At 44.0% G+C, this 23166-nt stretch overlaps 1 protein-coding gene across 1 annotated transcript in view; it reads right to left on the bottom strand.

Annotated features, from left to right (window-relative positions):
- LOC129868755 (rho guanine nucleotide exchange factor 15-like) overlaps positions 1–23166 on the bottom strand; it is a 31893-nt gene that overhangs the window by 987 nt on the left and 7740 nt on the right. Inside the window, exons 10-16 of the mRNA XM_055942974.1 lie at positions 20107–20236; positions 19199–19273; positions 17825–17917; positions 2038–2192; positions 1695–1871; positions 1477–1562; positions 1263–1367 (exon numbers count right to left, since the gene is read on the bottom strand). Of these exons, the coding sequence (XP_055798949.1) occupies positions 1263–1367; positions 1477–1562; positions 1695–1871; positions 2038–2192; positions 17825–17917; positions 19199–19273; positions 20107–20236 (821 nt within the window). The remainder of the gene's footprint in view (positions 1–1262; positions 1368–1476; positions 1563–1694; positions 1872–2037; positions 2193–17824; positions 17918–19198; positions 19274–20106; positions 20237–23166) is intronic.

The raw sequence follows: 23166 nt of genomic DNA, 5'->3' as shown, positions 1-23166 counted from the left end.
GTCGCTGCATAGCTATTTTCAGGTCTCTCCAGAGATGTTAGATCGGGTTCAAGTACGGCCATGGCTGGGTCACTCAAGGACCTTCGGAGACTTGTCTCGAAGCCACTCCTGCGTTGTCTTGGCTGTGTGCATTGTCCTGTTAGAAGGTGAACTTTCACCCCAGTCTGAGGTCCTGAGTGCTCTGGAGCAGGTTTTCGTCAAAGATCTCATTGTACTTTGCTCTGTTCATCTTCCCCGTGATCCTGATTAGTGTTCCTGCCCCTGAAAAACATCCCCTAAGCATGATGCTGCCACCACCATACTTCACCGTAGGGATGGTGCAAGGTTTCCTCCAGATGTGAAGCTTGGCATTCATGCCAAAGAGTTTAATATTGCTTTCATCAGACCAGAGAATCTTGTTTCTCTTGGTCTGAGATTCATTTAGGTGCCTTTTGGTAAACTCCAACCTGGCTGTCATGTGCGTTTTTACGTAGAAGTGGCTTCCATCTGGCAACTCTACCATAAAGGCCTGATTGGTGGAGTGCTGCAGAGATGGTTATCCCATCTCCACAGAAGAACTCTGGAGCTCTGTCAGTGACCATAGGGGTTTCTTGGTCAACTTCCTGACCAAAGCCCTTCTCCCCGCATTGCTCAGTCTGGCACTGCGGCCAGCTGTAGAAAGTCTTGGAGGTTCCAAACTTCTTCCATTTAAGAATGATGGAGTCCACTGTGTTCTTTTGGACCTTCAATGCTGACGAAACTGTTTGGTACCCTTCCCCCAAATCTGTGCCTACACACAATCTTGTCTCGGACAATTCCTTCGAACTCATAGCTTGGTTTTTGCTCTGACATGCACTGTCAACTGTGCGACATTTGTATAGACAGGTGTGCCTTTCCAAATCATGTCCAATCAATTGAATTTACCACAGATGGACGACAATCAAGTTGTAGAAACATCTCAAGGATGATCAATGGAAACAGGATGCACCTGAGCTAAATTTTGAGTCTCATGGCAAAGGGTCTGAATACTTATGTAGATAAGGTATTGTTTCTTTGAATTTCCAAACAATAAAAAATAAAACCGGTTTGCATTGTCATTATGGGGTATTGAGGGGGAAAAAAACAAAATCCAATTTAGAATACGGCTGTAATGTAATTTTGGGGGGAAAATGTCAAGGGGTCTGAATACTTTCCGGATGAACTGTAAGTCTTCCAATAAAGATGCTTGACAATTCAGTAGAAATTTTGTACTGAAAGTATATTCCCTTGTTTGTTCCACCTACCCTCATGGGTCTTGCGTAGCACGTTGATGATGTCAGCAGGCTCCATGGTGAGCTCATCAGCCTGCTGGGCAACGTATTGTTCCACACACTGCACCTGGGGACAATCTTTAATCCCATGAAAGGTTAAAGCTACAATTTCACTTCAGGGAAGTATGTGCATCTAACTAAGAATGTTAATATTTTATAACTGGGTCAGTCACATCTTTTTACTCACCCCAGTCCTCATAAATCACCTCTTCCTTCTTTCTGTTTGGGTCATTTATGGAAGGGAATGCTGCCATCCACCTGTGCATATCTGACCTAGAGAGAGAGAGCGAGAGAGTAGAAACTTGGTACAACACTGTGTAATGCATTTTTGTCTTTACTCTTTAGTGTATAGTGCATTATCTGAGAGGTGGTTGGTTGGGAGGCTGTGTGTGTGTTTTCTCTCACTCTGAATGGGCCTTCAGCAGGTGTTCACAAGCCAGGCCTCGGTGGTTCTCCAGCAGTAGCAGACAGAAGGAGTGCTCCAACTTGGGCCCTGGGTCCTCCGCTCCAGCCCCAAACCCCGTGGGCTGGACCTGCACCAGGGAGCGGTGGGTGTGGTCTGTCACCATATAGCGCTCTGAGCTGGAAAGGAAAGGGGGAGAGAAACTATACTCAACTTGCATATTCACCACCCAGCAGGCAAAACGAGGATGAAATATGACAACCAGTTGCCCACAGCGCATTTACTTAAATGGTCAGAAAACATTGTAACGGTTGGTCAGTATGTGGAGTATGTCCTTTTGCTTGCCTCTTTTTGCATGTGATGATGAGTAGGTCATTGAAGAGGAAGAGGTAGATGGGGGTGAGTTTGAGACGAGCACTGAAGAGGGAGGCCCCCTTGGATAGCTCATATAGCTCTCCTCTCTTCTCCAGGAAGCGAGCCTTCGAGACAATGGGAACAGCCTGCATGTGGACATGGTGGAGAGGCAGGGTCTCAATCAGTAAACTTCATCCAATCATTTATAAAGACCTTTTCTGCAGTTGTCACAAATCCTTCGTTTACACAAGCAGCCCAATTATGACATTTTTTTTCTCTCACTCATTTGTCTTTTGACCAACTGGGGACCGATTTCCCAAAAGCATCTTAAGGGCATTTTCACCAGTTATGGAAAAAAAAAGTTAGAACGGCCTTATTTCTATTACAGCACATTGGATTACTCTCATTCATATTCCATTCACCCAGTTCAATGTAACATCAATAGGTTTAGGCTACTACATAATACTCAAATGATCCCTATACCCATCATGAGGTTGCTACAACCTAGCTTATGATTGAAAGTTTACAACGTAGGTGCACACAGGTCGAGAGACGGTAATCATTAGTCCAACAGTTGCAAACTAGTTTCTATTGGAAAAATGCAGGCGTTTATCCCCATTTTTGTTCTGTTTGCTTCAGTTTAAGAAACGTTTCAACAGAATCAGTGGAATGAATACACCCCCTGATAACACCTGAACACAGTTCACTTTCATAGCAGCCACGTAACCGAAAGGTTGCTAGATTGAACCCCTGAAAGATGAGGTAAAAATTCCTATTCCTGGCTCTCCTCTCACCTCTTCCCTTCATGTGTGGACTTCAATGCACAACCCATCAGCTCTATGTGACTAGGTGAAAAAATGTTTCCAAGCCAAAAAGCTGCACACAGCCTACATTGTTGTCACCATATTAGCTAAATAAAGTCATAGTCAGCATAGCTAATAGAACTAACGCATTAGTAAACATACTACAATCACGCAGTAACGTTATTGTGCAGTCACACCGGCAAATAAATTTGTAATACCAAAAGCTTACCTTGACTTAGAGTTCCAGTGTTGTGTTGGAAAGTCATAGCGAGCTACTGTAGCTAACATAGCATCCCTCTGTTTTAAGCAGGGTGTTTCAGTAGGCTAAACTAGCTAGCTGCATTTGCTAGCTAAGTAAGTGAAAGTGAAAAAGTGTTACTTGCTTCTTAATTTTGGAAGAAATTCATTTGTTCAAAACTGTTCAACTATTGTCTTTCTCTCTCTTTGAGCCAAGTACTCACCACATTTTATGCACTGCAGTGCTAGCTAGCTGTAGTTTATGCTTTCAGTACTGGACAACATGTACAGTTCATGCTGCAAGAGCTCTGATAGGTTGAAGGACCGGAAGTTGTTATAATTACTGTGTAAGTCTATGGAAGGGGATGAGAACCAAGAGCCTCCTAGGTTTTGTATTGAAGTCAGTGTACCAAGAGGAGGACGGAAGCTAGCTGTCCTCCGGGCTACACCATTGTGCTATCCCTACAGAGTACTGTTGCGGCTACTGTTGCGGCCATGCAGTATAGAGAGAGAGGGTTTCACGGTAGAACAAACTTCTTCTACATCACATAACTTGAGAACTGAACAAAATCCATGTTTTGGAGAATGTGTAAACGGTCGGTGGAGAAGCCAGCTACGACCCGGTCCGTTTTGTTTCATTTTTGTGACCTCATAAAAGACAATACAGCCACATTACCATAACTCTGTTTATGTTGGTGCCTCCATTATGAGGTTTGCGCCTAATTATTGTATAAAATGAATGAGTAAAGATTTACTCTAAACTATTTGTGTAATGATATGTGAGTTTAACTAAGTCATTGGCCCGCCCCCATGAGCACAGACATGATCTGGCATAATGGAACAGCTCTTTTCTACTGTTACGAATAAAAACCCCACCTGAAGAAATACCTGTACCTCGGTCAGCTGAGGTGGCAAAGGTTTGAGTAGAGACCACAAAAACCTCAGTGTAAGCTATTGTAATGGTTGTTGAATTCCTAGCCATAACACGCGGAGCATTGGCTACACGGGTGGAAATGGTTAAACTCTGAGACTATCGAACCCGACAGAATAAGAGCAAATCTTAGATAATAATTACTAGTATGCAGCTAGAAATTGTTAACCTGAGATGCGAAGACCGTCAACCGCCGAAACACCTATTCCATGAGAACATTTCTGAATGGTACTCTGAAGTATCCATTCTAATCACGAAATACTTCAGGGAAGCAAAGAGAGACCCTCGGCTGAAACTTCCAACATAGGGACTGACGACTCCAACAGAGATCACGACGACACACTGGGTGTAAATATATATTGATTGCAATTATTCCTGAATGAGTGAGCGTTCATGTGCAAAGGATTATCATTTCAATTAATGTAATTATCAACTGTGTAGTGACTGTGTAGTTACTGTGTAGTGACTTTTGTAATTCCCGCACTTCTCAGTCCACACCCACTTCCCTTTGTCCACCAAGCCGTCATATCGGCTTAGCCCACTAGGGAACCTCCCCTATCATTTCCTTGTAACCATATCTACTGTTTGTTTGTTTATGCATGTCTGTGATTATTTAGTTAGTTAGAAAATAAATGAATAAGACAATTGGTGTATGGATGATTCATAGTAAAGGCTGGGTTTGTGCAGATAACCAACAATTTACGACGTTTGGAATGAGAATAACGTGAGGTAAAGAATAATTAATTGATTAGAAGACAAATTGATAAGATATTAAAATATCTGGAGTTATTTTAGGAAAATTGTAACTGTAATCTGAAGATTTTCCTTGGTGCCCTAAATTCCTAGTTAATTACATTTACATGATTAGTTGAATCACGTAATAATAATTAGAAAATTGATTTGATAAAGTAAGTCTTCACTTTAATGATGCCAAAGACACGATAACTACATGAACAAAGGTGTATGGGCATTTGCTAGTCAAACATCTCATTCATTCATCTCAATTACAACCATTATTGGTCACCTCAATACCGTTCCCTAAAATATGTTGGTGTTACCTTAGTCCTTCTTGCAAACAGTCTTTCAAGATACACGAAATTAAGTATGTGGACACTGCTTGTCAAGGATCTTATTCCAAAATCACAGGCATTAATATGGAGTTGGTCCCCCCTTTGCTATACCAGCCTCCACTCTTCTGGGAAGGCTTTCCACTAGATGTTGGAACATTACTGCAGGGACTTGCTTCCATTCAGCCACGAGCATTAGTGAGGTCGGGCACTGATGTTTTGCGCGATGCGATGAGGCCTAGCTCGCAGTCAGCATTGCAATTCATCCCAAAAGTGTTCGATGGGGTTGAGGTCAGGGCTCTGTGAAGGCCATACAAGTTCATCCACACCGATCTCAACAAAGCCTTTCTGTACTGACCTCGCTTTATGCACGGGGGCATTGTCATCTGAAACAGGAAATGGCCTTCCTCAAACTGTTGCCACAAAGCACAGAATTGTGAAAAACCACAACTTTGCAGTTGGCACTATGTATTCGGGCAGGTAGCGTTCTCCTGGCATCCGCCAAACCCAGATTTGAACATGCTTCCACTGCTCCAGAGTCTAACTGCGGCGAGCTTTACACCACTCCAGCCAACATTTGGCATTGCGCATAGTGATCTTAGGCTTGTGTGCGGCTGCTTGGCCATGGAAACGCATTTCATGAAGCTCCCGACAAACCGTTCTTGTGCTGAAGTTGCTTCCAGAGGCAGTTTGGAACTCCGTAGTGAGTGTTGCAACCGAGGACTGACGATTTGTATGACCTACGCGCTTCAGCACGTTATGTGAGCTTGTGTGGCCTACCACTTCGTGGCTGTAGCTCCTAGACGTTTCCACTTCACAATAACAGAACTTACAGTTGACCTGGGCAGCTCTAGCAGGGTAGAATTTTGAGAAACTGACTTGTTGGAAAGTTGGCATCCTATGACGGTTCCACGTGGAAAGTCACTGATCTCTTCAGTACGGGCCATTCTACGCCAATGTTTCCTATGGAGATTGCATGGCTGTGTGCTCGATTTTTATACACCTGTCAGCAACGGGTGTGGCTAAAATAGCCAACTCCAATAAGGTGTGTCCACATACTTTTGGTGATGTAGTGTGGATTGACGCACTGGTGCCTCAATAGACTTTAGGAGGTTTTAACAGGTGACATCAATAAGGGATCATAGCTTTCACCTGGATTCACCTGGTCAGTCTATGTTATGGAAAAAGCAGGTGTTCCTAATGTTTTATACACTCCGTGTATGAGATGGGAGTTCCATGCAATCATGGCTCTGTATAATATTGTAGGTTTCCTTGAATTTTTTCTGGATCTGGGGACTGTGAAAAGGCCCCTGGTGGGGAAAGTGTGTGTGTGTGTGTGTGTGTGTGTGTGTGTGTGTGTGTGTGTGTGTGTGTGTGTGTGTGTGTGTGTGTGTGTGTGTGTGTGTGTGTGTGTGTGTGTGTGTGTGTGTGTGTGTGTGTCAGTGCTGTGTGTGTGTGTGTCAGTGCTGTGTGTAAGATGACTATGCAAACAATTAGAAATTTTCAACACATTGCATCACTTCTTGCTTTAATAAGAAACAATCAGTTTATCCTCAAATTTTAGCCAAGAGAGACTTACATGCATACTATTGATATTAGGCCTCTGATTACAAAACGTGCCGCTCTGTTCTGGCTAACTGCAGCTTAACTAGGTCCTTCTTTGCAGCACCTGACCATATGACTGGACAATAATCAAAATTAGATAAAACAAGCCTGAAGTACTTGTTCTGCTTTTTTGACACCACAATCCACAAAGCATCTGAAGATAAAACTAGAGCCTGAAGTACTTGTTCTGCTTTTTTGACACCACAATCCACAAAGCATCTGAAGATAAAACTAGAGCCTGAAGTACTTGCTCTGCTTTTTTTGACACCACGATCCACAAAGCATTTGTTTATCACGGATAGACCTCTCCCTATCTTTACAGTCATAGAATCAATATATTTTGACGATGGCCGTTTACAATCTAAGGTAACACCAAGTAATTTAGTCTCCTCAACCTGAGGAGCCACACATTTCATTACGAGGTCTAGAACTTAGCGAATTATTTGTACCAAATACAATGCTCTTAGTTTTAGAGATGTTCAGGAACGGATAACTACTGCCCCCCCATTCTAAAACTGACTGCAACTCTTTGTTAAGGGTTGCAGTGAATTCACTAGCAGTGGTAACTGAAAATTATAGGGTTGAATCATAAGAATCCATAGACACACAGGCTTTGTTTAATGCCAGTGGCAGGTCATTGGTAAAAAGAGTAAAGAGCCTGGAGAGCTGCCCTGCGGTACACGACACTTTACATGTGTAACATTAGAGCAGCTTCAATTAACGAAAATCACCTGTGTTCTAGTAGATTGCCATATCTTGGATTCATAGCTATCTGAGGTTCAAAAGCCATAACACATACAGTACCAGTCACAAGTTTGGACACACCTACTCATTCCAGGACTTTTCTTTATTTTTACTATTTTCTACATTGTACAATAATAGTGGAGACATAAACTATGAAATCACACATATGAAATCATGTAGGAAACCATTTTTTTAAACAAATCAAAATATATTTAATATTTGAGATTCTTCAAAGTAGCCACCTTTGTCTTAAAGACAATTTTGCACAATCTTGGCATTCTCTCAACCAGTTTCATGAGGTAATCACTTGGAATGCATTTCAATTAACAGGTGTGCCTTGTTAAAAGTTCATTTGTGGAATTTCTTTTCTTCTTAATGCATTTGAGCCAATCAGTTATGTTGTGACAAGGTAGGGGTGGCATACAGAAGATAGTCCTATTTGGTAAAACACCAAGTCCATATTATGGCAAGAACATCTCAAATAAGCAAAGAGAAACAACAGTCCATTACTTTAAGACATGAAGGTCAGTCAATACGGAATATTTCAAGAACTTTGAAAGTTTCTTCAAGTGCAGTCATAAAAACCATCAAGTGCTATGATGAAACTGGCTCTCATGAGGACCGCCACAGAAAGGAAGATCCAAAGTTACCTCTGCTGCAGAGGATACGTTAGTTACCAGCCTCAGAAATCGGCATTAACTGCACCTCAGATTGCACCTCACAGAGTTCAAGTAACAGACACATCTCAGAGGTCATACAATAAGTTTTGTTGTGATTCATATGTTGATGATGTAAAGAATATTTGCTGGTCTGTGGTCTGTGGTGTGTGATGAGGAGCAACCAGACGCTGCACTTGACGCATTTATGAAACTACTTGTTCCAGTTACTAATAATCAAGCACCCATTAAGAAAATGACTGTAAAAACTGCTAAATCCCCTTGGATTGATGAGGAATTGAAGAATGTTATGGTTGAGAGGGATGAGGCCAGAGGTATGGCAATTAAGTGTGGCACCCCAACTGATTGGCAAACGTTCTGCAAATTAAGAAATCATGTGACTAAACAAAAAAATAAACTACACTATGAAACAAAGATAAATTATATAAAGAATGATAGTAAATAGCTTTGGGGCACCTTAAATAAAAAAATTGGGAAAAAAGCAAACTCAGCTCTTTCATTCATTGAATCATTCATCACAAAGCCCACTGATATTGCAAACTACTTTAATTACTTTTTCATTGGCAAGATAAGCAAACTAAGGGATGACATGCCAGCAACAAACGCTGACACTACACATCCAAGTACATAGGACCAACTTATGAAAGTCAAGAATTGTACTTTTGAATTCCGTAAAGTCAGTGTGGAAGAGGTGAAAAAATTATTGTTGTCTATCAACAATGACAAGCCACCGGGGTCCGACAATCTGGATGGAAAATTACTGAGGATAATAGCAGACGCCACTCCTATTTGCCACATCTTCAATTTAAGTCTACTAGAGAGCGTGTGCCCTCAGGCCTGGAGGGAAGCTAAAGTCATTCTGCTATCCAAGAATAGTAAAGCCCCCTTTACTGGTTCAAATAGCCGACCAATCAGCCTGTTGCCAACCCTTAGTAAACTTCTGGTAAAAATTGTGTTTGACCAGATACAATGCTATTTCACAGTAAACAAATTGACAACAGAATTTCAGCATGCTTATAGGTAAGGACACTCAAGAAGCACAGCACTTACACAAATGAATGATGATTGGCTGAGAGAAATTGATGATAAAATTATTGTGGGGGCTATCTTGTTAGACTTCAGTGCAGCTTTTGACATTAACGATCATATTCTGCTGCAGAAAAAACTTGTGTTAAGGCATTACATCCCATGCTATAATTTGGATACAGAGTTAATTGTCTAACAGAACACCGAGGGTGTTCTTTAATGGAAGCCTCTCAAATATAATCCAGTTAGACTCAGGAATTCCCCAGGGTAGCTGTTTAGGCCCATTGTTTTTTTCAATTTTTACTAACGACATGTCACTGACTTTGAGTAAAGCCAGAGTGTCTATGTATGCGGATGACTCAACACTATACACGTCAGCTACTACAGCAACTGAAATGACCTTGTTCACTCAGCAAAGAGCTGCAGGTAGTTTCAGAGTGTGTGGCAAGGAATAAGATAGCCCTAAATATTTCTAAAACTTAAAGCATTGTATTTACAAAACACTCACTAAACCCTAAACCTCATCTAAATCTTTTAACAAATAATGTGGAAATTGAACAAGTTGAGATGACTAAACTGCTTGGATTAACCATAGATTGTAAACTGTCATGGTCAAAACATATTGATGCAGTAGTAGCTAAGATGGGAAGAAGTCTGTCTATAATAAAGCAATGCTCTGCCTTCTTAACAAAACTATCAACAAGGCAGGTCCTACAGGCCCTAGTTTTGTCGCACCTTGACTACTGTTCAGTGGTGTGGTCAGGTGCCACAAAAAAGGACTTAGGAAAATTGCAATTCGCTCAGAACAGGGCAGCACGGCTGGCCCTTGGATGTACACAAAGAGCTAATATTAATAATATGCATGTCAATCTCTCCTTGCTGAAAGTAGAGGAGAGATTGACTTCATCACTACTTTTATTTATGAGAGGTATTGACATGTTGAATGCACCGAGCTGTCTGTCTAAACTACTGGCACACAGCTCGGCCACCCATGCATACCCCACAAGACATGCCACAAGAGATCTCTTTAAAGTACCCAAGTCCAGAACAGACTATGGCAGGCACACATTACAACATAGAGCCATGACTACATGGAACTCTATTCCACATCAAGTAACTGACTTAAGCAGTAAAATTAGATTTAAAGAACAGATAAAAAAACACCTTGTGGAACAGCGGGGACTGTGAAGCAACACAAACATTGGCACAGACAGACACATGCATACTTACACACACACACGATAACATACGCACTATACATTTAGTACTGTAGATATGTGGTAGTGGTGGAGTAGGGGCCTGAGGCCACACAGTGTGTTGGGAAATCTGTCAAAGTATAAACATACCTTGAGTTGTGGAACTCCAGTGTGGTAATGACATGTATATGAACATACCTTGAGTTTGTGGAACTCCAGTGTGGTAATAACACAACAGTCAAAAGTTTGGACACACCTTCTCATTCAAGGGTTGTTCTTTATTTTTACTATTTTCTACATTGTAGAAAAAAAGTGAAGACATCAAAACTATGAAATCACACATATGGAATCATGTAGTAACCAGAAAGTCAAATCAAATGACATTTTACTGGTCACATTGTCACGTTCCTGACCTGTTTTCCTTTGTTTTTGTATTTGTTTAGTATGGTCAGGGCGTGAGTTGGGGTGGGCATTCTATGTTATGTGTTTCTATGTTCGGTTCTTTTCTATTAGCCTTATACGGTTCTCAATCAGGGACAGGTGTTTGACGTTTCCTCTGATTGAGAACCATATTAAGGTAGGCTGTTCTCACTGTTTGTTTGTGGGTGATTGTCTTCCGTGTCAGTGTTTGTGCCACACGGGACTGTTTCGTTTTCGTTCGTGTATGTGTTCGTTCCTGTTCGTGCGTTTTGTTCTCAAGTTCAGGTCTGTTCACGTTGTTTGTTATTTTGTAGTTTATTCAAGTGTTCTTCGTGTTCGTCTTTATTTAATAAATTCATTATGTATTCAACCCACGCTGCATATTGGTCCGATCCTTCTCGCCTCTCCTCGTCAGATGAGGAGGACGACTTAGACGAGCGTTACAGAATCACCCACCAACCAAGGACCAAGCGGCGTGGGATAAAGCAGCAGCAGCGATCGCAGGATTTCTGGACATGGGGGGAAATACTGGACGGTAAAGGTCCATGGGCACAACCTGGAGAATATCGCCGCCCTCGTGAAGAGCTTGAGGCAGCTAAAGCCGAGAGGCGGCGGTATGAGGAGGTAGCACGGAAACAGGAGCAAAATCTGGACTACACTACGTGGGAGGAGATCGACAGGTGGGCGATCGACCCAGGGAGAAAGCCGGAGCCCGCCTGGGATTCTCTGGCGCAGTGTGAGGAGGGATACCGGCGAATGGAGGCAGCACGACGACGCGGTAGGAAGCCTATAAGTCAAGCCCAAAAATGTATTGGGGGGGGGCTAAAGGGTAGTGTGGCGAAGGCAGGTAGGAGACCTGCGCCTACTTCCCGATCTTACCGTGGAGAGCGAGAGTACGGGCAGACACCGTGTTATGCGGTAGAGCGCACGGTGTCTCCTGTACGTGTGCATAGCCCGGTGCGGGTTATTCCACCTCCCCGCACTGGCAGGGCTAGATTGAGCATGGAGCCAAGTGCCATGAAGCCGGCTCAACATATCTGGCCTCCAGTACGTCTCCTTGGGCCGGTGTACATGGCACCAGCCTTACGCATGGTGTCCCCGGTTCGCCAACACAGCCCAGAGCGGGTTATTCCACCTCCCCGCACTGGTCGGGCTACGGGGAGCATTCAACCAGGTAAGGTTGGGCAGGCTCAGTGCTCAGGGGAGCCAGTACGCCTGCATGGTCCGGTATATCCGGCGCCACCTCCCCGCCCCAGCCCAGTATCACCAGTGCCTACACCACGCACCAGGCTTCCTGTGCGTCTCCAGAGCCCTGTTCCTCCTCCACGCACTAGCCCTATGGTGCGTGTCTCCAGCCCGGTACCACCAGTTCCGGCACCACGCACCAAGCCTCCTGTGCGTCTCCAGAGCCCTGTTCCTCCTCCATGCACTAGCCCTATGGTGTGTGTCTCCAGCCCGGTACCTCCAGTTCCGGCACCACGCACCAGGCCTACAGTGCGCCTCAGCCGGCCAGAGTCTGCCGTCTGCCCAGCGGCGCCTGAACTGCCCGTCTGCCCAACGCCGTCTGAGCTGTCCGTCTGCCAAGCGCCGCCTGCGCTGCCCTTCTGTACTGAGCCTTCAAAGCTGCCCGTCTGTCCTGAGCCTTCAAAGCCGCCCGTCTGTACTGAGCCTTCAAAGCCGCCCGTCTGTCCTGAGCCTTCAAAGCCGTCCGCCAGACAGGAGCCGCTAGAGCCTTCCGCCAGACAGGAGCCGCTAGAGCCTTCCGCCAGACAGGAGCCGCTAGAGCCTTCCGCCAGCCAGGAGCAGCCAGAGCCTTCCGCCAGCCAGCCTAAGAGCAGCCAGAGCCGCCAGCCAGCCATGAGCAGCCAGAGCCGCCAGCCAGCCATGAGCAGCCAGAGCCGACAGCCAGCCATGAGCAGCCAGAGCCGCCAGCCAGCCATGAGCAGCCAGAGCCGTCAGCCAGCCATGAGCAGCCAGAGCCATCAGCCAGCCATGAGCAGCCAGAGCCGTCAGCCAGCCATGAGCAGCCAGAGCCGTCAGCCAGCCATGAGCAGCCAGAGCCGTCAGCCAGCCATGAGCAGCCAGAGCCGTCAGCCAGTCCGGAGCTGCCCCTCAGTCCGGAGCTGCCCCTCAGTCCGGAGCTGCCCCTCAGTCCGGTGTTGCCCCTCAGTCCGGTGTTGCCCCTCATTCCGGTGTTGCCCCTCATTCCGGTATTGCCCCTTAGTCCGGTGCTGCCCCTTAATCCAGTGGGGTTAATTTGGAGGGTGGTCATTAGGAGGAGGTTACGAAAGCGGGGATTGACTATGGTGGGGTGGGGACCATGTTCTGAGCCAGAGCCGCCACCGTGGACAGATGCCCACCTAGACCCTCCCATAGATTTTTGGTGGTGCGCTCGGAGTTCGCACCTTGAGGGGGGGGGGGGGGGGGGGGGGGGGGGTTCTGTCACGTTCCTGACCTGTTTTCCTTTGTTTTTGTATTTGTTTAGTATGGTCAGGGCGTGAGTTGGGGTGGGCATTCTATGTTATGTGTTTCTATGTTGGGTTCTTTTCTATTAGCCTTATATGGTTCTCAATCAGGGACAGGTGTTTGACGTTTCCTCTGATTGAGAACCATATTAAGGTAGGCTGTTCTCACTGTTTGTTTGTGGGTGATTGTCTTCCGTGTCAGTGTTTGTGCCACATGGGACTGTTTCGTTTTCGTTCGTGTATGTGTTCGTTCCTGTTCGTGCGTTTTGTTCTCAAGTTCAGGTCTGTTCACGTTGTTTGTTATTTTGTAGTTTATTCAAGTGTTCTTCGTGTTCGTCTTTATTTAATAAATTCATTATGTATTCAACCCACGCTGCATATTGGTCCGATCCTTCTTGCCTCTCCTCGTCAGATGAGGAGGACGACTTAGACGAGCGTTACACACATAAACATATTTAACAGATGTTATTGAAGGTATGGCGAAATGCAGTAGTATCTAAGAATTCACAACAATACACACATATCTAAATGTAAAATAATGGAATTAAGAAATATATCAACATTAGATTGAGCAATGTCGGAGTGGCATTGACTAAAATACAGTAGAATATAATACATATGAGATGAGAAATGTATGTAAACATTATTAAAGTGACTAGTGTTCCACTGAATCCAAGTCTATATATATAGAGCAGCGGTCTCTATGGTGCAGGGTTGCATAACTGGGTGGAAGCCGGCTAGTGATGGCTATTTAACATTCTAATGGCCTTGAGATAGAAGCTGTTTTTCAGTTTCTCGGTCCCAGCTTTGATGCACCTGTACTGACCTCGCCTTCTGGATGATAGCGGGGTGAACAGGCAGTGGCTCGGGTGGTTGATGTCCTTGATGATCTTTTTGGTCTTTCTGTGACATCGGGTGCTGTAGGTGTCCTGGAGGGCAGGCAGTTTGCCCCCGGTGATGCGTTGCACAGACCGCACCACCCTCGAGAGCTCTGCGGTTGCGGGGCGGTGCAGTTGCCGTACCAGGTGATGATACAGCCCAACAGGATGCTCTCAATTGTACATCTGGGAAGGTTTGAGGGGCCAAGCCACATTTCTTCAGCCTCCTGAGGTTGAAGAGGCGCTGTCTTTCTGGGTGGACCATTTCAGCTTGTCAGTGATGTGTATGCCGAGGAACTTGAAGCTTTCCACCGTCTCCACTGCGGTCCCGTTGATGTGGATAGGGGCGAGCTCCCTCTGCTGTTTCCTGAAGTCCACGATCAGTTCCTTTATTTTGTTGACGTTGAGTAAGAGATTAGGGCCCTCACCTCCCAGGGCCCTCACCTCCTCCCTGTAGGCTTTCTCGTCATTGTTGGTAATCAGTCCTAATACTGTTGTCATCTGAAAACTTGATGATTGAGTTGGAGGCGTGTGTTGCCACGCAGTCATGGGTGAACAGGGAGTACAGGAGGGGGCTGAGCACGCACACTTGTGGGGCCCCAGTGTTGAGGATCAGCGAAGTGGAGGTGTTGTTTCCTACCTTCACCACCTTGGGGCGGCCATCAGGAGGTCCAGGACCCAGTTGCACAGGGCGGGGTTCAGACCCAGGGCCCCGAGCTTAATGATGAGCTTGGAGGGTACTATGGGGTTAAATGGTGAGCTATAGTCAATGAACAGCATTCTTACATAGGTATTCCTCTTGTCCAGATGGGATAAGGCAGTGTGCAATGTGATGACGATTGTGTCATCTGTGTATCTATTGGGGCGGTAAGCAAATTGAAGTGGGTCTAGGTGTCAGGTAAGGTAGAGGTGATATGATCCTTAACTAGCTTCTCAAAGCACTTCATTATGACAGAAGTGAGTGCTACGTGGCGATAGTCATTTAGTTCAGTTACCTTTGCTTTCTTGGATACAGGAACAATGGTGGACATCTTGAAGCAAGTGGGGACAGCAGACTGGGATAGGGAGAGATTGAATATATCTGTACACTCCACCTAGCTGGTCTGCACATGCTCTGACGATGCCGTCCGGGCGGCTAGGGATGCCGTCCGGGCCGGCAGCCTTGCAAGGGTTAACCTGCTTAAATGTCTTACTGACGTCGGCCACAGAGAAGGAGAGCCGACAGTCCTTGGTTGCGGGCCTTGTCAGTGGCACTGTGTTATCCTCAAAGCGGGCGCAGAAGGTGTTTGGCTTGTCTGGGAGCAAGACATCGGTGTCCGCTATGTGACTGGTTTTCCCTTTCTAGTCCGTGATTGTCTATGGACCATGCCACATACGACTAGTGTCTGAGCCATTGAAATGCGACTCCACTTTGTCCTCTGTACTGACGTTTTGCCTGTTTGATTGCCTTACGGAGGGAATAACTACACTGTAACTGGTAATATTCCCAGCCACCTTGCCATGGTTAAATAAGGTGGTTTGTGCTTTCAGATTTGCGAGAATGCTGCCATCTATCCACGGTTTCTGGTTTGGGTAGGTTTTAATAGTCACAGTGGGTACGACATCTCCTATACACTTCCTGATGAACTCAGTCACCGTATTCGTCAATGTTATTCTCAGAGTCTACCTGGAACATATCCCAGTCCGCATTATCAAAACAATCTTTGAGCATGGATTCCGATAGGTCAGACCAGCATTGAATAGACCTTAGGACAGGGACTTCCTGTTTTGAGTTTCTGCCTATAGGAAGGGAGGAGCAAAATGGAGTCGTGATCAGAATTGCCGAAGGGAGGGCAGGGGAAGGCCTTGTAGGCACCAGCCTTCTAAAAGTTGAGTAGCAGTGGTCCAATGTTTTTTCAGCACGAGTACTACATTCAATGTGTTGGCAGAACTTCGGTAGCGTTTTCCTCAAATTGTTTTGTTAAAATCCCCAGCTATAATTAATGCGGCCTCAGGATATGTGGTTTGCATTAAGTCCAGCGTAGTTCTTTGAGGGCCGTCATGGTATTGGCTTGAGGGGGAATATACACGGCTGTGACTATAACGGAAGAGAATTCTCTTGGGATGTCATTTACATGAGGTATTCTAGGTTGGGTGAACAAAAGGACTTGATTTTCTGTATGTTATGACAATCGCACCATGAGTAGTTAATCATGAAACATACACCCCCAGCTTTCTTCTTCCCGGAGAGTTCTTTTTTCCTGTCTGCACGATGTACTGAGAACCCAGCTGGCTGAATGGACGGGGACAGTATATTCTGAGAGAGAGAGCCATGTTTCCCGTGAAACAAAGTATGTTACAATCCCTGATGTCTCTCTGGAAGGAGATCCTCGCCCTGAGCTCATCTACTTTATTATCCAGAGACTGAACATTAGCAAGTAATATACTCTGAAGCGGTGGATTGTGTGCACGCTTCCTGAGTCAGACTAGAAGTCCACTGCAAACACCTCTTCTCCGCCGGCGGTGTTTTGGAGTAGCCTCTGGAATAAGTTAAATTGCCCTGGGAGGTACGAACAAAAGATCCAACTTGGGAAAGTCGTATTCCTGGTCGTAATGCTGGTTACCGGCCGTATGTAATAACACAAAACATTTTCTGGTCTAATAATGTAAGAAATAACACACAAAAACAAAATACTGCAAAGTTGCTTAGGTTGCTTAGGAGCTATATCTGTCGGTGCCCAAATCAAAATATATTTTAGATTCTTCAAACTAGCCTTTGCCTTGATGACAGCTTTGCAACCAGCTTCGTGAGTTAGTCACTTCGAATGCTTTTCCAACAGTCTTGAAGGAGTTCCCACATTTGCTGAGCACTTGTTGGCTGCTTTCCCTTCACTCTGCGGTCCAACTCTCCCAAACCATCTCAATTGGGTTGAGGTCGGGTGATTGTGAAGGCCAGGTCATCTGATGCAGCACTCCATCACTCTCTATTCTTCTGTTGAGATGTGTCTGTTACTTGAACTAGGAGGTCCAATCTGAGGTGCAATTAATTACCAATTTCTGAGGCTGATAACTCTAATGAACCTATCCTCTGCAGCAGAGGTAACTCTGGGTCTTCCTTTCCTGTGGCGGTCCTCACGAGAGCCAGTTTCATCATAGCGCTTGATGGTTTTTGCTGCACTTGAAGAAAGATTCAAATTTCTTAAAATGTTCAGTACTGACTGACCTTCATGTCTCAAAGTAATGATGGACTGTCATTTCTGTTTGCTTATGTGAGATGTTCTTGCCATAATATGGACTTGGTCGTTCACCAAATATGGCTATCTTCTGTATACCACAACACAACTGATTGGCTCAAACGCATTAAGAAGGAAAGAAATTCCACAAATGTACATTTAACAAAGCACACCTGTTAATTGAAATGCATTCCAGGTGACTACCTCATGAAGCTGATTGAGAGAATGCCAAGAGTGAAGGTGGCTACTTTGAAGAATCTCATTAACACTTTTTTGGTTACCTCATGATTGTGTTATTTCAGAGGTTTGATGTCTTCATTATTATTCTACAATGTAGAAAATAGGACAAATTTAATTTAAAAAACTTGAATATTAGGTGTGTTCAAACCTTTGACTGGTACTATATATGAAGATACCTTGAGTTTGTGGAACTCCAATGTGGTAATAATGACATGTTTCTGAACATACCTTTCATTTGATGAACTCCTGTGTGGTAATGACATGTATATGAGCATACCTTGAGTTTGTTGAACTCCAGTGTGTTACTGACTTGTATGAGTTCCTCCATCTGCTTCATCTGGCCCACCTGGGTGTTGGACTCCTTGATGATCTGGAAGAGGGAGAATAACAACAAAGAGTGGAGGTGTAGTGGAGCACATTCTGGTAAGGTTTTGTTGGCCCAGTATTTTGAAGAAGTATCCAACAGAAAGACTGCTGTCCATTTCCTAATGGATTTCAAATCTTTTCAACAGGCCTACTTATTTTCAATGGCACATTGTTCATAGTGTATGTGTAATATTTTATACTGCTTGCATGTCTACAGTGACCAATACGTACTGTTAGGTTCTAATTATCAGAGTAAATAACTCAACGGACACTATGAAAGCTTAACCAAGTTTAATTCTTCCCAACATGAAAACAGGTTTCCACCACCACAAGTATATATACTCCAATTTAGCCACTCCTCCTTCTCTCCAATCCTTACATATTTTATGGTTCGACAGGAAGACGAAGTGATTGGGTAATAAACCATTGTTTCTCCCTCAAGGGGATCTGACCTAACCTCAACCCTGTTGATGCCTAATCCAAAGATCTCCACCTGTATCCCCTATAGCAATCCTGTGATTTCCTCCTGTCCACCCAGCACATTCCAAAGCCATCTGGCTCCTACAGATAACCATTAACTTCTGATGTAAAAACCAGTCTCTAGGATAGCAATGTTCCAAGTTTAACCCAGAATCCAACGGTACACTATATATACAGAAGTATGTGGACACCCCAAATTAGTGGATTCGGTTATTTCAGCCACACCCTTTGCTGACAAGTGTATAAAATCGAGCACACAACCATGCGATCTCCATAGACAAACATTGACAGTAGAATTGCCTTACTCAAGAGCTCAGTGACTTTCAACATGGCAACATCATAGGATGCCACCTTTCCAACAAGTCAGTTCGTAAAATGTCTTCCCTGTTAGAGCTGCCCCGGACATCTCTTCATTCAAAGACTCAACCATGGACACTTACTGACAGTTGTGGCTGCTTCGCGTGATGTATTGTTGTCTCTGCCTTCTTGCCTTCGTGCTGTTGTCTGTGCCCAATATTGTTTGTACCATGTTTTGTGCTGCTACCATGTTGTGCTGCTACCATGTTGTTGTCATGTTGTGTTGCTACCATGCTGTGTTGTCATGTGTTGCTGCATGCTATGATGTTGTCTTAGGTTTCTCTTTATGTAGTCTTTTGATGTGTCGTGATGTGTGTTTTGTCCTGTAAAGGGGGGACCAGTTCCATATTAATGCCCATGATTTTGGAATGAGATGTTCGATGAGCAGGTGTCCACATACCTTTGGTCATATAGTGTATCAAATTGGGGTGGATGGAATAGGTGTTACCTCAGACACTGAGGTCAGGGCTCTAGAGGCAGTGTTCTCCTCCCTAGTTCCCTCTTTAGTCCTCTTCAGGATGTTCTGTGTGGAAAAGCAGACTTAGGTTGTGTCCCAATTGCACCCTATTCCCTATATATTGAAGTACTTTTGACTGGTCAAAAGTAGTGCACTGTATAGAATAGGGTGCCATTTGGGATGCAACCGTACAGTAAAGTGAGTGCATACATTTTTTTGCATTGCTATGTAATTTGACCTGTGACCTAGAGATGGTGCCAGCCACTGTTACTGACCAGGGCCCGATGCCTCTTTCTTACAAACGCAGAAGATGCACCACTCGTTTCCCGAAAACACCACGCAGAGAGAACGCTCTCTAAGTGCATCGTTGAGGCATTTTTCGATACCGATGGGATCGAAAGAAAGACAGCGCCGCTCTCGGGAACAGTTGTATCCATTGAAATCTTACCCTAACATTCAAATTATTCCACAATGCCGACGATGCTTACCCTGTAATAATGCACTAAATCAAGATTTGGCACGTCATTGAGCACATGTTATTACACATCATGAAATGTACTGAGGTAAAATCACAGACAGTAATAGAACTGAAATTGATTTCAATATGATTGTAATATATTGGTCTACAAGGGATGTAACATATACAAGGGCAAATGACGCACTTAGCCGGTCTATGAGTGGCTGAGGCAGTCGTTAAGTAACGAGCACTTTCAAGTATTACTTCAGCAAGCAGTTTAACGATTAACCTATGAAAGCTCTAACAATTAACTTAGCCTTAAGATGCTTTTTGGAAATCGGACACTGGATGTTGATGCATGTGATGGAATTACCACTATCTAATTTATTCAAATTATAATTGCATTATGATGATTCAGGGTTGGTGAGATGCAGCCACTGACCTGTACAAGGATCTTGATGCGTGTGATCCTCTGGAAAGGAAGGAGCAGAAAGGAGGAGAAGGGAAGACGACGACATAGAGGAGACTCCTCCAGCCTCCGCATCACCAACGCAAACGGGTTGTTGGTCTGCCTGCAAAGTGGATTGGTGGGTTAACGAATAGTGACGGGAAGGTCGGCTCTTTTTACTGACTCTGATCTTTCCGACTGAATCTTTCGACTGATTTTGTTCATTTGAGTCAGTAAAGGACGATTTATGCTTTATCCACCAATCCAGAAACCGGAAAGACCATGCAGAGTATTTACCGCATCGTCTTGCCCCCCCCCCCCCCCAAAAAAAATAACAATGAGGAGGGCTCCGTATAGCTCTGCATTGACATAATTGGTTGACGGTAGGTGAGGTTGGTAAGATCTGTATAAACACAAACTCACTTCCTTGACAACTTCCTTTACAACAGTTCTGCTCCGCAAAGCACACGAAGTATGAATGTCCTGACTTCTGCAGAGGCCGCATCGCAGTAAATGCTGTATGGCCAATGCAGATTCCAGAAAGACCACAAATTGGTTTTAATACCCAGAGCACGCAGGACCCCTTACCGGTGAACGATGAACTAAAAACAAAATAATCATGATTCTACAAGCCTCTTGTTCACATTAGGTGGCTTATTGGAGCTGTCATCTGTGACTGAAACTTATAAAACTATGCTTCAAACAATGCACATTTTGGATTGCTAGGCATACAAATAAGATAATTTATTGACACCTTTTAAATTAGGTCTAGTTCCTGCCGCAACCAGACTAGATTGTGAATGACTTGGCGGAATGCAATTGCTTGACTGCCACGAAGTAGATTTGCCCAATAGCCTAGTTATCATTCGCGAACTGCAGCAGCCCCCGAAACGATTCTTCTTGAGTTTGAGAGTTGAGCAGAGGCAGACTGTGTATGTTTTGGTTCTACAAAGCTGTGTCCATCGATAACGTTCAATAATCAATTGATTGCATTCATTCTTACACCATGCGATCTCACAATGATCACGGACATACTTTTTTTGGGGTGGGAGTGGTCGAGTGGGGATTTTTCCTCTGCCATCTTCTTTTCAGAGGGTGGGTTAATGGGTTGTTGTTTTTTTGTGGGTACTTGTAGGTGGAATGGCTTGTCACTGTGTCTACCTCAGGGTTTGTGTGGGGACTTGGGGTAGGGACAGGACATTATTTAATTCCATTTGCTGTTGTGTCTTTAAATATGTTTTATGAATCATTTCACACCGCTGTCTTGGAATGTAGATGGTTTAAATATGCCTCGCAAGCGGGCTAGCAGCTTAGATTTATTAGGAAGGAAAAATGTTACAAAACTCGGCAACACGCAATATCAAGTGATATCCTCGTACAACAAAAAAACAAGAGGGGCAATGATAGTAGCAAAGTGAAATGTACAATTCATTAACTTAGGTCATGACTCTGAGGATATACCAACTTTTATCAAAACTACAATCATTATGCATACGATTGCTCTGGTGTCAGTCTGTGCACCAAACACATTTGAGAAAAACTTTCATGGCTCATTAACAAATATTTTGCAACAATTGTATGATTTCAGGCTGATTATTGGTGGTGATTTTAATGCTAAATGGGATCATGTGCGTAATAGAACTGGACCAACAGAAGTGAGAGACCAATAACTATCAACTATGGTGCTATGGTGCTAGGCTGATGAAATCGACCTCTGGCTCTCTTAATCCTACAGCCAGAGTTTTCTATTTTTATTAATTGAGACACCGCAAGAATCAAATATATTTCTTCCTCTAAAGATCTGTTTGATAACATTCAAAATGTTGGAATATTACCCACTGCTTTATCTGACCACAAGGGTATTTTATGCAAAGCCTCTCTTGGTGAAATCCTCAGCTCATGTCTCGGATGGAAGAGCAATTATCTGAATTCATTGATAGAAACAATGACTGTTCAGGGACCATCGAATACTGTGGTATGCGGTCAAAGGTTTTATTAGCTCATACTCTACCTCGTATTAATCTAATTTAAACAATGACAAATGACGGATTTGGAATATAAATGATCACCACTAGAAACAAAAATGCACTCTGACGTATCCACAAGCTTTTCTTGATCAGTAGACTGTCAGAAAATAACTTAATTATTCACATAGACACTGGGCAGAATCTCAGTTTCCTGAAACACTTCTATTATTTTCATGGAGCTCGCCCAAGCCTTCTATTAGCCCGGAGACTATGTGCCAACCAAAACTTAAAAATATAACTTCAAATAAATCAATGGACGCCATCATACACTCTGACCCAGTATTAATAAATTCAACATTCCGGGACTTTACATAGATCTGAGATCCCACATGATAATGATAAGCGTATCTCCTTACTCCGTGACTTGCAACTGCCACAGCATCACCCTGATGCTCATTTCCTGCAACACTAGAGGCACTTGTTACTCCCTATTACTCTGATTTGAGCTAAAAAAAATATCCAAACAATGAATACCAGGAAATCACAGTTATGTATCTTTTTAGGTCAACTACTCCTAGACATTATTCATTATTTCAGTAATATGGGCTCCTTCAATAGAGACGTGAACACTGCTATAATTTCACTTGCTCTATATTTTTTGGGGGTCTATAAATACTGACTCTCCATCACCTACGTATATTTTCATTAGACGCAGAAAAAGCCTATAATGGGAATTGTTATGGCTCGTCCTACGACGTATGAGAATTGATGAACAAGTCATATCCATGATCCAAGTCCTTTATACCAATCCAAAATACGGTCATCCCACTTCAACATAGGCAGATCTTGTTGCCAAGATTGCCAGAGTCCTTTGGTATTTGCTTTATCCCCCGAACCGCTTGTGCAAGTGGTCCGACAGTCACAACATTATGATCCCATTACTGTACTTGGCACAGACCACCACATACTGTATCTCTGTATGCAGATGATAAACTGCTCTATGTTTGGCAACGCACCTCAGTCATTACCTAAACTTCTCAGCGTTTTTAATAACTACAGCTTTATATCTGGCTATAAAAACTGGACA

This window comes from Salvelinus fontinalis, chromosome 13 (assembly GCF_029448725.1).
Source record: "Salvelinus fontinalis isolate EN_2023a chromosome 13, ASM2944872v1, whole genome shotgun sequence".
Taxonomy (NCBI): Eukaryota; Metazoa; Chordata; class Actinopteri; order Salmoniformes; family Salmonidae; genus Salvelinus; species Salvelinus fontinalis.
This window is presented reverse-complemented; position numbering and strand designations above follow the sequence as displayed.